Source organism: Budorcas taxicolor, chromosome 2 (assembly GCF_023091745.1).
Source record: "Budorcas taxicolor isolate Tak-1 chromosome 2, Takin1.1, whole genome shotgun sequence".
In the NCBI taxonomy this organism is placed as follows: domain Eukaryota; kingdom Metazoa; phylum Chordata; class Mammalia; order Artiodactyla; family Bovidae; genus Budorcas; species Budorcas taxicolor.
In genome coordinates, this window is record NC_068911.1 from 137859715 (window position 1) to 137876356 (window position 16642).

At 36.7% G+C, this 16642-nt stretch overlaps 1 protein-coding gene across 1 annotated transcript in view; it reads left to right on the plus strand.

The window, feature by feature from the left end:
- Positions 1-16642, plus strand: part of PARD3B (par-3 family cell polarity regulator beta) — a 1141780-nt gene that overhangs the window by 594855 nt on the left and 530283 nt on the right. Inside the window, exon 5 of the mRNA XM_052664164.1 lies at positions 11216-11304. Coding sequence (XP_052520124.1) covers positions 11216-11304 — 89 coding nt within the window. The remainder of the gene's footprint in view (positions 1-11215; positions 11305-16642) is intronic.

Here is a 16642-nt window from a genome sequence, read left to right on the forward strand (position 1 = left end):
ACTGCAGTGACTTAGCACATCACTGTGTTGTACAAAATCCAGAATTGTTTAAACTCAGTCTAGTGTTTCCCCTATGAGCATTAAGGTAACTCCTGTTGCTTAGCAGTGAGTGTGTGTATATATATATATATATATATATATATATATATATATATGTATATCTGTGCACATGTACCTCAGAAGCCAAAGCTTTGAGATTAGTTAGTAGATTGATTTACTTTAATTGTATTCTCAAAAAGTAACTTTATCTTAAAATGCAGTTATTAGAGCTCATCTCTAGATTAGTGAAATGCTTGACAGTTTTTCACATAAAATCCTTTTTTTTTGCTTCATAATATTGTTTGCTCACAACATTTGTCTAAAATCAGCAGCTAAGAGACATCACAAGATGAATACGTTTAGCATGCTTGCCTACAAACTTCAATCTTAGGACATGCGAGTTCTAAATATTCTGGGTTCTTTTTTTGACCCTTAGTTTCACTTTGAACAAGACATTAAGCTTTTTCCCCTTCAATATGCCCATGTATAGAGTTGGATAGGAATGCCTACAAATTATTTAGGGTTGTCGTGAATATGCCTCTGGTTATACAGAAAATGTTGTGAGATCTTTGAAAGATGGGTGAAGTATATCCAAGACATTATTAGAGTTTTTGTTTAAGTCATTGAAACAAAAAAGGAAAAAAAAAATACTAAGAGCAGCATTCATTAAGTCAACAACTATTTACCATGTTACACAGAAAGAGCACTGAATTATGAATCAAGAATCCTGGATTCTGCCTCTACCCTTAGTACTGTTAAGTTGAAATACTTGCCACTTCATCCTTCTGGGTCTCAGTTTCTTAGCAATAAAATGAGTGGACTAGACTAACTTGTCAGCACCATTCTTTCCAGGGCTTTCTTAATGTTGTCTAGGATTTCTGAAGATCTACACTACTTACTATAAGGCAGTGCCAGTTTCTATTAATATGCATATATATGGATATACAGTCTAATATACATTGTATATAATATTTGCATTTGTTTTACATATAGAATGAATAAACACATGTATTATTTATATGCAGGTATATTAAATTGCTAGAACTGAAATATTTTGGGGTGGGATCTATGAAGTCAGCTGAGATATTTCCCATGGCAAGGCATTGCCTAAGGCATGAAGAAAATGGATTAGGTCAAGCTTCAGTAACAGTGTTTGACTACCAAAATGCATGTTCATCTCATATGTGTGCGTATCAAATACAACTTGTTTTTACTCTAGCACAGATATTCTTGTTCTAAAAAGTCAAAACAAATATTCTGAAATTACGCCCAGAATTTTAATTTTAAAATTTACATGATGTTTATGTATGAGCACCAGGCACGTAACCTGGCATTCAAATCTTCTCTGTATAATTTTTCTATTACTCTCTAAAATTCATGTGCAATTTCAAAAGAAACTTGCAGTTGGCTTTTCAGAATGCATATCTTGTTATAAAATACACCTGAGCTTTGGATAACTGCAGTTAAAATTTTGTGGGCAAATGGTTTCATATGTGGTTAAAATGCATGGGGGGGGGCAAAAATCAAGGCCATATATTCTCACCTGTAAGTCAAAGGAAGCCATCTGTAGATTATGAGACATCTATTTCAGTTCTCATCTGAGAGATGAAAAGCTGAGCTATAAAGCTGTTTTTAATATTGTTTTATAGCTGTGGTTGACTAGGGAGAAGCGATGAGAATGTGGGTAACATTTCCTTCCAAAAAGTTTTATCAAGAATGTTAAGTTTATTTGGAGATGTATATCTTAATGAGGCTACATCATGAATACACTTTCCTGTATGAAATCACTGATTTATGCCCACCACGAACTGCTAAAAGATAGCCTGGTGCCAACACCAGGATCACCCTGGAGAGAGGAGTGTCCCGCCTGGTACATGGCCCCTTCCGCACAGCCTGTGAGCACTCGCCATCGTGAGCACTGGTGCTAAGTAAAGTAAACACCTTTACTTTCCAGCTGCTGCTAATTGGTTTGGGAATATTTATGTAAGTGTTGATTTTAAAGTTAAAAATAGCACAGTGATGTTTAAATCCAGCTCATTCTGGCTGTCAGAAATGCTCCTGTGATCCTGAAAGTGTTGCTAAAAATGTTCGCTTTTTAAAAATTGTACTAATTAAACTTGTCTGTTGTGAGAGCCACATATGATACGTTCCCTGCTCTGATAATCAAAGAAGTAAAGAACACATTTCTTAAAGGTCTTTGCCTGGCTAGCAAGACAAAACCTCCTGCTAAACTGTATGAGGGAGCAAAGGATTGTAATGTGAACAAAAGAAAGAGATCGGGTAAATTTCAACATAGCTTTATTCCCTTATAATGCCACTGATCATATCTATTTTAACATTAAAAATAAATATTATAATCATTTTACCAATAAGATTAAGTGTAGAGCTTCGCAAACCATTGTGTTTTCTGGAGGCAAGTTTGAGGATTTGAAGTCACATAATTAAAATTTCTCAAGCCTGAAGTTGAAGAAATATAGTGGCTATTCAACACTCATTGTTTATTCCCTAGCTCTTCATCATCAGATTATTTTTGCCCCTTTCTTTCCAAATTTAAAAGTCATGATTTTACAGATTTGTCTCAAAGTTATTCAAATAAGCTGTGAGGAAAAAAATATATCACTTTCAATTTTAAATGTGCGATTTGGGGACTCTTCATTTCATTATGTTATTTAGTGTAGGAAAAGTCTAAGTGCTCTTAAGTCATTGCTTGTTATTCATTGGGTAATTTAAAAAAATGGCTTTATAGACCCTGTCAAGAAATAAGCTGCCTTTGTCTCAGTCTTGAAGCAGTGTACTGCTGCAGTGTTGCTGAAGTCAGTTTGAAACTGGCTTTGTTTCCTTATAGGACGCCCTAAGATCTGTCTGCTGGTCCCATCTCTAGAGAATATGAAAGAATTCTTCCACTGCAATATGTAGAAATGATTTTGGCAAGTGACAAGCACGGCCTGTTAGTTGAGATGATAAACTATAATTACTATCTTCTTGATAGCTGTGGCCAGGCGGAGTTTTTGCTGCTACTTTTAAAATAGTAGAACTCTTGTCTTAGACATATGTCTGTGAATGTTGTTCCTTAAGTCTGTAGTGATTGACGTGATTGCTATAAAACTGTAGTCAGTTCAGAATTACCCTTGAGCAGATTATCACATTGCAATTGGCCCGATATTGCTTTCAAATTCTAACTGACATTTTCATATACTTGGAGCATCAAGTACTTTGTTGACATAAATAAAACCTTTACTTACTATCTAAGGAGAACTAGAAAAAAGTCCTTTGAACCTTGCAGAATGTTGATTTGAACCGGAAAATATGTTATTTTCTTACCTTGGCATGGGATCAACAAGAAAATTATATAGGAGCAAAGAGTCAAAAATAGTTAAAACCGTATTACAAACATCCCAGTTTTTCCATTGACATTCTGAGGATATATGTTTATATAGAATTACAAAGCCAAAGTGAATATTTATTTTAATAACTGCCACTGTTAATTGTTCATAGATTATACTTCATTTTAAGATGGCAATACTCTCTAAATTGAGCTACAGGTCCAAAACCCAGCTGGCATTTTTGCCAAAAAATAGAGATGATGCTCAGATTCTAAAATTCATATGAAAAGGCAAGACACCCAGAATAGTCAAAACAAACATTTTTTAAAAAGCCAGAATTTAGTACAAAGCTACAATATGCAAGACTCTGTAGTACTGACGTAGAATACAGATCAATGGGATAAAATTGAGAGTCAAGAAATCAACCGTGCATTTTTGGTCAAATGAGTTTTGATAAGGGCATTAATACAGCTAATGCTGGCATAACTTAATATCTTCATGCAAAGAAGAAATTGTATCCCCTACCTCACACCATGTACGAAAATTAACTCAAAATGGTAATAGACCTAAAAACAAGAGCTAACACTACAAAACTCTTAGGAAAAAATACAGGAATAAATCTTTGTGACCTTGAATTAGGCGCAATTTCTTAGATACAACACCAAACACAGTAACAGAAGAAAATGTAAATTACACTTATTAAAATTCTAAACTTTTGTGCTTCAAAGGGGCCATCAAGAAAGTGAAGTCAGAGCATATAGAATGGGAGTAATTTTGGATATCTGGCTTCCCTGGTGGGTCAGATGGTAAGGAATCAGCCTGCAATGGCAGGAGACCCAGGTTCCATCACTGGGTTGGGAAGATCCCCTGGAGAAGGGAATAGCAACCCACTCCGATATTCTTGCCTGGAGAATTCCATGGACAGAGGAGCCTGGTGAGCTACAGTCCATGGGGTTGCAAAGAATCAGACAGAACTGAGTGACTAATATTTCACTTTTGCTTTCTTTTCAAGGAATTTGTACACAGAATATTTAGAAAAATCTTACAATTCAACAATAAATATACAAATAACTAGGCATTTCCTCAAAGAAGATACACAAATGTCTTACAGTCATGTGCAAAGATGCTCACCATCATTTATCATTAGGGAAATGAAAATCATTAGTTTTTAGGTATACACAAACAAAAGCTTCAACACCCACTATGATGGCTAATTTTTGTTTAAAGGAAAGCAACAAATGTTGGCAAGGATTTGGAGAATTTGGAACCCTCAGATATTACTGATGGGAATCCAAAATTGTGCAGATATTTTAGAAATACTATAGTTGTCCTCAAAATGTTAATCATTTAGTTACTATCTGACCCAACAATTCCACTCTTTAGTATATACCTGAGAGAAATGAAACATATTGGCATACACAAGATCTTCTCATTCTTAGCATTATTTCAGAATTGAACACTATTTCAAATTGTCACAGCAACATAATTCATAATCATAAGCAAGTGTGGAAACAACTGAAATCAATTCAGTTCAATTGTGCAGTTGTGTCTGACTCTTTGCCACCCCACGGACTGCAGCATGCCAGGCTTCCCTGTCCATCACCAATTCCTAGAGCTTGCTCAAACTCATGTCTATCCAGTTGGTGATGCCATCCAACCATCTCATCTTCTGTTGTCCCCTACTTCTCCTGCCTTCAATCTTTCCCAGCATCAGCATCTTTTCCAATGAGTCAGTTCTTTGCATCAGGTGGCCAAAGTACTGGAGCTTCAGCTTCAGCATCAGTCCTTCCAATGAATATCCAGGACTGATTTCCTTTGGGATGGGCTGGTTTGATCTCCTTGAAGTCCAAGGGACTCTCAAGAGTCTTCTCCAACACCAAAAGCATCAATTCTTCGGCCCTCAGCTTTCTTTATAGTCCAGCTCTCACTACTGGAAGAACCATAGCTTTGACCATATGGACCTTTGTTGGCAAAGTAATGTCTCTACTTTTTAATATGCTGTCTAAGTTGGTCATAGCTTTTCTTCCAAGGAGCAAGTGTCTTTTAACTTCATGGCTGGAGTCACCATCTACAGTGATTTTGGAGCCCAAAATAATGAAGTCTCTCACTGTTTCTGTTGTTTCCTCATCTATTTGCTCTGAAGTGATGGAACTGGATACCATGATCTTCGTTTTCTGACTGCTGAGTTTTAAGCTAGCTTTTTCAGTCTCCTCTTTCACCATCATCAAGAGTCTCTTTAGTTCGTCTTTGCTTTCTGCCATAAGGGTGATTTCATCTGCATATCTGAAGTTATTGCTATTTCTCCCAGCAATCTTGATTCCAGCTTGTGCTTCATCCAACCCAGAATTTTGCATGATTTACTCTGCATATAAGTTAAATAAGTAGAGTGACAGTATACAGACTTGATGTACTCCTTTCCCTATATGGAACCAATCTGTTATTCATGTACAGTTCTAGATGTTGTTTCTTGACCTACGTACAGATTTCTCAGGAGGTAGGTCAGGTGGTCTGGTATTCCCATCTCTTTAAGAATTTTCCACAGTTTGTTGTGATCCACTCAACGGCTTTGGCATAGTCAATAAAGCATATGTTTTTCTGGAACTTTCTTGCTTTTTTGATCTGACAGGTGTTGGCAATGTGATCTCTTGTTTCTCTGCCTTTTCTAAATCCACCTTGAACATCTGAAAGTTCATGGTTCACATACTGTTGAAGACTGGCTTGGAGAATTTTGAGCATTGCTTTGCTAGCATGAGAGATGAGTGCAACTCAAATGCTCATCGAGTAATAAAGGGGTAGACAGAATGTGCTACATACATACAGTGGAATATTACTTAACCAGAAAAGGGGATGAAATATTGATACATGCCACAACATGGGAGGGTTTTAAGGACATCATGCTAAATGATAGAAGCCACATATCTTATGATTCTGTTTATAAAAAATTGTACAGAACTGATAAATCCTTAGTGACAGACAGTAGCTTAAGGATTGCAATGGGCTCTGGTAAGCAGAAAGGATGCGCTGTTCTGGCTAAAGAGTATGAGGTTATTTTGTGGAATTTTGAAATTACTGTAAAATTAGATATTGGCGATGGTTGCAAAACTCTGTGAATAAGTTTAAAAGGACTGGATTGTACTACTTTAAAGGGTTAATTTAATGTTATGTACATCATATCTTAAAAAAGCTTTTATTAAGAAAAAATAAGTGAAAGTGAAAGAGTTAGTCACTTAGTTGTTTCTGACTCTTCGTGACCCCATGTACTATAACCTAACATGCTCCTTGGTCCATAGGATTCTCCAGGCAAGAATACTGGAGTGGGTTGCCATTTCCTTCTCCAGGGGATCTTCCCAACCTAGGGATCCAACCCTGGTCTCCCACATGGCAGGCAGATTCTTTATCTTGGCTCTTAAAACTCCAGTCAAGCCTTTGCTGGTGCTGCTAAGTCACTTCAGTCGTGTCCAACTCTGTGCAACCCCATAGATGGCAGCCCACCAGGCTCCCCCGTCCCTGGGATTCTCCAGGCAAGAACACTGGAGTGGGTTGCCATTCCCTTCTCCAATGCATGAAAGTGAAAAGTGAAAGTGAAGTCACTCAGCTGTGTATGACTCTTAGCAGCTGCATGGACTGCACCCTACAAGGCTCCTTCACCCATGGGATTTCCCAGGCAAGAGTACTGGAGTGGGTTGCCATTGCCTTCTCCAAGTCAAGTCTTTAGATGACTGTAATTGCAGCCCTGCTGACACCTAAATTCAACCTCAATGAGAGATTCTACCCCAGAACTGCCCAGCCAAGTTAATTCTAAGTCTCTCACAGACACTGTGGGAGATACACAGATAACACCACCCTTTTGGTAGAATGCTAAGAAGAACTAAAGAGCCTCTTGATGAAAGTGAAATAGGAGAGTGAAAGTTCAGTTCAGTTCAGTCGCTCAGTTGTGTCCGACACTTTGTGACCCCATGAATCGCAGCACGCCAGGCCTCCCGTCCATCACCATCTCCTGGAGTTCACTCAGACTCACGTCCATCGAGTCCGTGATGCCATCCAGCCATCTCATCCTGGGTCGTCCCCTTCTCCTCCTGCCCCCAATCCCTCCCAGCATCAGAGTCTTTTCCACTGAGTCAACTCTTCGCATGAGGTGTCCAAAGTATTGGAGCTTCAGCTTTAGCATCATTCCTTCCAAACAAATCCCAGGGTTGATCTCCTCCAGAATGGACTGGTTGGATCTCCTTGCAGTCCAAGGGACCCTCAAGAGTCTTCTCCAACACCACAGTTCAAAAGCATCAATTCTTTGGCTCTCAGCCTTCTTCACAGTCCAACTCTCACATCCATACTGGACCACAGGAAATACCATAGCCTTGAGTAGGCAGACCTTAGTTGGTAAAGTAATGTCTCTGCTTTTGAATATACTATCTAGGTTGGTCATAACTTTTCTTCCAAGGAGTAAGCGTCTTTTAATTTCATGGCTGCAATCACCATCTGCAGTGTTTCCACTGTTTCCCCATCTATTTCCCATGAAGTGATGGGACCAGATGCCATGATCTTCGTTTTCTGAATGTTGAGCTTTAAGCCAACTTTTTCACTCTCCTCTTTCACTTTCATCAAGAGGCTTTTTAGTTCCTCTTCACTTTCTGCCATAAGGGTGGTGTCATCTGCATATCTGAGGTTATTGATATTTCTCCCAATAATCTTGATTCCAGCTTGTGTTTCTTCCAGTCCAGCGTTTCTCATGATGTACTCTGCATAGAAGTTAAATAAGTAGGGTGACAATATACAGCCTTGACGTACTCCTTTTCCTATTTGGAACCAGTCTGTTGTTCCATGTCCAGTTCTAACTGTTGCTTCCTGACCTGCATACAGATTTCTCAAGAGGCAGGTTAGGTGGTCTGGTATTCCCATCTCTTTCAGAATTTTCCACAGTTTATTGTGAGCCACACAGTCAAAGCTGCTGGCATAGTCAATAAAGCAGAAATAGAGGTTTTTCTCGAACTCTCTTGCTTTTTCCATGATCCAGCGGATGTTGGCAATTTGATCTCTGATTCCTCTGCCTTTTCTAAAACCAGCTTGAACATCAGGGAGTTCACAGTTCACGTATTGCTGAACCCTGGCTAGGAGAATTTTGAGCATTATTTTACTAGCATGTGAGATGAGTGCAATTGTGTGGTAGTTTGAGCATTCGTTGCATTGCCTTTCTTTGGAATTGGAATGAAAACTGATGTTTTCCAGTCCTGTGGCCACTGCTGAGTTTTCCCCACTTGCTGGCATATTGAGTGCAGCACTTTGACAGCATCATCTTTCAGGATTTGAAACAGCTCCACTGGAATTCCATCACCTCCACTAGCTTTGTTCATAGTGATGCTTTCTAAGGCCCACTTGACTTCACTTTCCAAGATGTCTGGGTCTAGATTAGTGATCACATCATCATGATTATCTGGGTCATGAAGATCTTTTTTGTACAGTTCTTCTGTGTATTCTTGCCACCTCTTCTTAATATCTTCTGCTTCTGTTATGTCCATACCATTTCTGTCCTTTATCGAGCCCATCTTTGCATGAAATGTTCCCTTGTTATCTCTAATTTTCTTGAAGAGATCTCTAGTCTTTCCCATTCTGTTCTTTTCCTCTATTTCTTTGCATTGATCGCTGAGGAAGGCTTTCTTATCTCTTCTTGCTATTAAAACGTAAGCTTAAATCTCATCATTCAGAAAACGAAGATCATGGCATCCAGTCCCATCATTTCACAGCCAATAGATGGGGAAACAGCGGAAACAGTGAGAGACTTTTTACTTTTTTAGGCACCAAAATCACTGCAGATGGTGAATACAGCCATGAAATTAAAGGACACTTACTCCTTGGAAGAAAAGCTATGACAAACCTAGACAGTATATTAAAAAGCAGAGACATTACTTTGCCAACAAAGGTATGTCTAGTCAAAGATATGTCTATGGTTTTTCCAGTAGTCATGTGTTGATGTGAGAGTTGGACCATAAAGAAAGCTGAGCGCTGAAGAATTGATGCTTTTGAACTGTGGTGCTGGAGAAGACTCTTGAAAGTCCCTTGGACTCCAAGGAGATCCAACCAGTCAATTGAAGGATATCAATTAAAGGAAATTAAATTAAAGTCAATTAAAGGAAATCAGTCCTGAATCAGAGGATGAGATGGTTGGATGGCATCACTAACTCAATGGACATGAGTTTGAGTCAGCTCTGGGATTTGGTGATAGACAGGGAAGCCTAGCGTACTGCAGTCGATGGAGTCGCAAAGAGTCAGACATGACTGAGCAACTGAACTGAAGTGAACTGAATTTTGAACTTATTGCAGATCATTAGGAAACTAATACAATGTCATTCAGCTTATTTATTCATTAACATTCACTAAATGAATCCTGTGTATTGTGTGCTTAATATAGAGAGCACTAGATACAGCCTCCACCTTTATAGAGCTCCCTCTTGTGACAGATGAGAAAGTTAATGGTATTGACATAAATGCAGTCATCAAATGTTTTGATATGGGCTCTAGTCATATCAAATGATGATATGATATATTTTATTAAATATATTCTACTCAAGTGTTTCGTAACCTCCCCAATCCAGTGTCGTTTCAATGTAAACATATATCAAGCATTTCATAATAAGGTGAAGGTTTGAAAACTTTCGAAACCGTTCATCTTTTAAGATTTGGTACCTTCAACTAAAATGTGTCCTTTAACTATTTGGATTTTTTTCCTTTCTTAATGAAGAGGAGAAACCAAATAAATGTTTAAAAATTTAGTGCAGATCAAATCCTTCACAAAACTCTCAACCCCTAAGTTTGAGATGTTGGTTTTCAATCTAAAAATGAAATACATTTTTAGAAAAATCAATTCATAGTGACAAACTGCTTGATTTGTGCCTCCATGTCTTGTTTTCTTCCAAATGTTATCCTTATTCCTTTATGTCCAACCTTTTAACTCATCCCTTGTGTTTTTTTTAATTGAAATTGCATCTTTAGACCCATGAACGCTCCATGTGATTGTTCATTAAAACTCAAGTCCTTAACATGTGCTGTCTGTGGCTGGGATTCTGAAGAGCAGTGTGTCTGCAAAATTACTCTTGTTAGAGTTCAGTTCCAAAGCGTAACAGAGAACTAATGTCTTACTTAAATGAAACTCTAAAGTGGGCTTGCTTTCTAGAATCTATTCTCTCCTCTCTGTAACATCCAATTCAATTTTGCCACCGTCCTGGAGTGCAGGACCTCTCTCACTCTCTTTCTTCTCTGTAGTAGAAGACTGTTTACCATTTTAGAAGTAAAATGGTAAATTTTAGTTTCTCTGTGCTGAAGAGCATCCTCAGAATGAAAGTCTTAAGACAAGTGAGAACTCCAGATTTCTTATCCTGCACTTTTCCTGCTACACTTTTGATAGAAGTGACCTTGCCAGGCAAATTTTTTTTTCATGGATTTTGCTTTCTTTATATTTTGTGTCACTGAGGAGGGTGCAAGCAAGTACATTACATTAAAGCTAATACATCACCCCCTGTCAGTAGCACCTTCCCTTTGGTACCCCTTTTCCTTGCTGATTTAAAACACTCAGTCCCCAGTGCTTATGGTTGAGTAGCAGGAAGCTAAATGATGTATTCCAAAGCTCTTAACATACTGCCTTGTGTAAATGGTCCATGTGAGTATTACAGAAACCAAACGGAAGGGAAAAGAACATTGAAAACACTGAAAAGATTAACACCTTTTTCCAGCCTTCAAACAAATTGGAGTGCACTGTATATATCCAGAATAAAACCATTTATACTCTCCCGTTGAGACTTTTTATTCAAATTTTCAGTTCTATGTGCATAGCATCCACATGCTTATGGTTTGTTTCACTACAGAATTCCACAGAGGAATTAGAAGATGGAGAAGTTATGAATGGTATGCAGACAGAACTACTGACATCACCAAAAACTATGGATGCATTGAGGTATTCTATTTACGTGAATAAGAATATTTTATTTCAGTTGAATGTTTTTTTTAATTTATAGTTGTTTTTGTTTTACAGAAAAGATCAAGATAAGAATACTTGAGTGAAACCTAAATCTAAAATTAACTGCTAAATTACTTCTCTTTTTTACATGAGAAAATCCTGACAAACATGTACAAATGAGCCTCAATCCTTCCAACTTTTTTCTGCAACCTAGATTTCTTAATTGTTTTTTTCTTCTCTTTGAGCTACAGCTTAAAGTGAACATTTCAGAGTTCATTGTGGTGTGGTGTTCTACTTTGACATTAGCTCTTTGAATACTACTTTGCACTGTATTTTAACAATCTTGCACTATTTACTCTATGTATATAAAATGAACCTAGCCTATCAACCCAGATTTTTATGTTTTTAATGTAAGTAATTTTTATACAAAGTCCGTTGTTCTCGTGGTTATGGGCACTTGCTTTGCTCTGTGATAATTTTTAGTTCATTCCTAGCAACCGCCTGGGTTCAAATTCCAGCTCTGCAGCTTATTCTAGGAGCTTAGGCAAGTTGTTCATCAATCTTTGCCTTAGTTTCTGTTATGTAAAATGGAAATAATACTAAAACCTTCCTTCAGAGTTAACTGTTAACTAAACTGTCACCTAAAGACAAAGTTAGTTAGTAGATATAAAGTGCTATGAACAGTGCCTGAGGCAGAGTAAGCCCTGTTGTTGTTACCAATTTCAATAGCATCATCATCTCTATTTTCATCATTGTCATCATCATTTTTAAAGTTGCTTCAAATTTTGCATGAATAATTTCATGTCTAATAGATTGTTGACTTTAACACTGGAAAGTGATGCTTCTGAGATTGGTGGTCATTCATTCATTCATTTAGTCAACATACTTCTTTCATTCAATCCAGTTAGTTATAAATGCCAAGCATGTTACCTGGAATTAATGTAAGAAAAAAAAATGTGTGATCATCATTTATCCCACTGCTTTACTGTGTAGATTTTCCTCAAGCTGATAATTTATGGCCATATGACAGTTATTCTTTATTTAGATTGTGTTTCTTTGATTAATGAGTTGCACAATATTAAAAACTTGATTTAGAAAATCTCTAGGGCCCTGTCTTTTTAGATGCTTGATAAGATTATTTTTGGAGGTAGGCATAATGAATGCAATAGTCTTATTCTGTTTGCCTTTAATTTCATTTTTCTTTACATGTTAGCTTTTTGGAAAGTTTACTAAAGTCCCTACTAAGTATTTATAAAGTGAACAATTGTTTGGTTTATGGCTGCATGAAAAAATTAGCTAAGCTTTCTCTAGATACAAGGGATTCAGAGGAATGGAGTACAGGGTTTAAAAAATAATAATATTTAATTAAAATATGTATTTGATTATCCCAACGGACTTTTTGTATGAGTTTTATTATCACTTTTAGCAGGCTAAGGAATTGTAGTTCATAGCAATTAACTTCTAGGGACCCAGTCTACACCCACCACTCTTGTCTCCAAATCCTTTGACTCTAGTGTTACATGTTGTGTGTGCCTTCTCTGATTCCTGGGTGTTTTATTTCACTTTGCCTAACCAAGACTAGGAAACTCACGTTGTGAGCACCAGTGTAGGAAAAGTCGCCAAGTTCAGAAAGTAGAGTGAGTGCAAACTCCATTAAAGACTCTTGAATGGAGGGAGGATGAGAAGAAATGTGAAACTAAGGGTGGGGTCAGGAAGCAGGGGGTGGGCAGGTGACTGCAGCAGGAAGCCTAGAGATTAAATTGTAGGGGAGAATTCTTTATGATGTATTTGTATAATGTTCTCTCTTTGTTTCTTTAATGCCAACAACTCTATTAGAAACTTATCTTAATTCCATTGTTCAAATGAGGAAACATACTTTGGTACTTAGTTTAAATGGTTTACTCAGACACCTGCCTCAAAGCCACCAAAAGGATGCACTTTCTCTGTAATTTCATCAGTTAATATTTCCTTCCAAAACAAAGCATCTCCCTCTTCCTGCCCTCAGTTCTGTCTCTTCCTTACTTTAAACTAGTGGCTGATCACTGGATTGACTAATCTTAAAGACCCTGTCCATTTGTCTTCTGTGGAGAAGTTAGACTTACAGCCATTCATCTGCAGCCCCTGTTGTATTCTCTTTCTCAGGCTTCATGCCTTTCTTCTGGAAGGAACCAAATGAAGCACTTTCTATCTAATTCTTGCCATAGCCATTCAAAACAAACTCATTTTAAGCCACTGATTCTGTACTTTCGCTCATGAAAGTGAAAGTCGCTCAGTCATGTCCGACTCTTTGCAGCCCCATGCACTGTCCATGGAATTCTCCAGGCCAGAATACTGGCGTGGGTAGCCTTTCCCTTCTCCAGGGGATCTTCCCGACCCAGGGATCGAACCCAGGTTTCCAGCATTGCAGGAGGATTCTTTACCAACTGAGCTATCAGGGAAGCACTAGGTAGCCACTGGTTCCAGTAACTATTCGAATCAGTTTGGTCAGTCAGACCTTAGAACATGTAACTTGCTTAACACTATTTGACCTAATGCTTGGTGACTATCTGCATTTGTGTTGGTAGATCTTAGAAAGTTTACAGAGTTAGCTATTGAGTTTAGTGAACGTTTCCAACTTTTCTTTTTGTAACTGAAATATTTTTGTTTCCTTTGCCCTAGGGTTCATTTTTCGTCTCTTTGTCATAAGTCCTGCCAATCTCTTTTTTCTTTCCACTGCTCAAATAGCCTTCTCACCTCATTCTCTACATTTTCCATTTTCAGTCCACCTCCGAAACATAAGTAAATGTGTATATACCCTGCTCACTGGTCCTTGAACTCTATTCTTTAACAAATAACTTTAATAGCGTATTTTCACATCTTAGTAAAATCTCATTTTATGAGATGTGTATTCAGGTAACTGCGTCTAGCCCTCCTTGCTTTGTTTATCTTCCATGAGGGTCTTTATACAGAGATTTCCATAGAACACCACCGAGTATAAATAACACCGAGTGATTTTATTTTTCCCCTTTTAAAATAAACTTAAAACATAGACTTGTCTATGATGTGTCCTTTTTTCATATGGCTTTCCTTACCATCTTGACGCAAATAATGGACAGCAATTTATAAAGATCTGGTAAAAGACAGTCTGTAAAACTTGTAATGGTTGTCTATAGCACTAATAGATCTAATTCTCTAAGTATCTACATATTACAGCCAACAAAATTGAAAGTCTTTTATGCTCCTTTTTTGGGGATAGTAATATTTTTGTGACAGTAATTTAACATGTATTAAATATTATGCCAGCCAAAATAATTGTGACTGTCACATATAAAGAGAACATAAATGTTTATTCTGAAATATTGAAAAAGAGAATCTTACAAAGTTGAAATGAACCTTAGTACTGCATCCCCAAAAAAAGTTTTAGGGTTTTGAAATAAGATTGATTACTTTAACAAATTATAGGATTTGCTTTTAAGTGAATGTAAAAATACAAGGTTGATGATTACTAAAGAGTAGGTATCAGTCTGATACATAGAATTTGTTATCTCTTACAGGAGAGGTTATAAGTGGGCTTAAGAAATACTTGCAAACTAGAAAAAAAAATCCATAAAGCCATCCTAATTTTTTTAAGCTGAAATCTTGTCTAGACTAAACATTTATATTCCCAAACCCTCTGTATAAAACATATGATGCTATCTATCAGCATGTGAATATTTAATGCATTTATTAAGATTTGTATTATGCTCTAAGTACAAAACTGTAAAAATATAAAAGATAGAGATAATAAAGTTTCAATGGTTAAACAAGGTTTTAGTCTGTTTTTAAAAGTCTTTGCAACATCATAGTAACCCTAGAATGTGAATGCTTTGGGTTTAGTGTTCCTCACATACCTAAAAATGCACTATAAATCTGTTATTATATAAAAGTTATTTCTTTATGGTCCATTGAAAGGTACAGAGCCTTCTCTTCCCACAAGACATTTTATATTCTGGACCTATAATGCTTACCTATATATATTCAATAGTATTTCATATGCATATATTCATATAGTGTCTATGCTCACACAGGAAGTATAGTGAATATATTTTATTCCATGATACTAGCACTCTAAGATTTATTTTTTTCCTAACTTTTATTCTAGGGTTCTGTTATAACCTGCTTGACTGAACAAATTTTAAATATATCAGCAATATCTGAGCAAAACTCATTTGAAATTTATTATCAATTTTGAAATTCCATCATATTCCATAAATGTTGGAAGCTAACAGGCTCTTTTTTGCAGTTTTTAATGATAATAGGTTTGCAATGAAAACACATGAAAAATAAGCCTAATCCACTGATGAGAATATATTTAATGTATTTATTTTAGATTGCTGATAATTTAGGGAGTACTTCATGCAGAGTGAATTCATCAGGCACTTTGCGTTCTTAATGCTGTTCTCAACTTTCCAGCAAGGAGCCGAAATTTCCCCATTTTCAGTTTGGAGCAGAAAAGTATTTGTAGCAGCTGTAGCTCTTAATTTGACATCTAGTTTCAGGTCATTTTCATGGAAATAGGAAACAATAGAGACCTGCTCACAATTTCCATAATGGGGATGTTTGCTTCAACTGTATCGTTTTCCTCTGGCAATTTTATTTTCTCTCTCTGGGATTACAGGAGCCAATAATTGTTCACGGTTATTATTTTTCATCTTTATAAACACTTGTTAGTTCCACTTTCTATTACTCAAAAGCTCACAATGCCTTGTATATTTCAGTCATATACACTGTCTATTAATGTTTCTGGCTCATCCTTTCCTTAATCTGTAGTAGGTTAGGCAGGTCAGGCTTTCTATTTCTTTCTGTAATACATTTTCTCCAGGCTTTGCAACTTCTTTTTATACCTCTAAAAAAAAAAAGTAGGAGGTGAAAATTTGGAATTGTTCTATTGAATACAACTGATGCCTTCTTGAAAGGCTAGTTCAAGTTTTGATTTATAATGCTTTGCACATGCCAATATGTATTACCAACTGTGGCTTCACAGTTGTTTAAAATGTAATTTTGTGCTTTTTCTAATAAATACATATTTTATTTCATTTTCCCTCTGTTCTGTAGGAAAAGCCATACTTTATATTTAGGCATAGATATGCTTGATTCCATGTATTTTATCCTCTATACAGTAATTTTCAAGTGTGTCTCAATAGGGAGAAATTTCATTTTTGCGTACATCTTTTTAAATATGTTGATTTATGCAGATTAAGTTAAGTAGGAAGTTATTTTTGTAGGTAGTCATTTCCATTTGTTCCTCTTCTAGGAGAAAAAATAAGAAATCAGATAGCCTTTTAAGCATTTTATTTCCTGGATCTTCTGAACATTC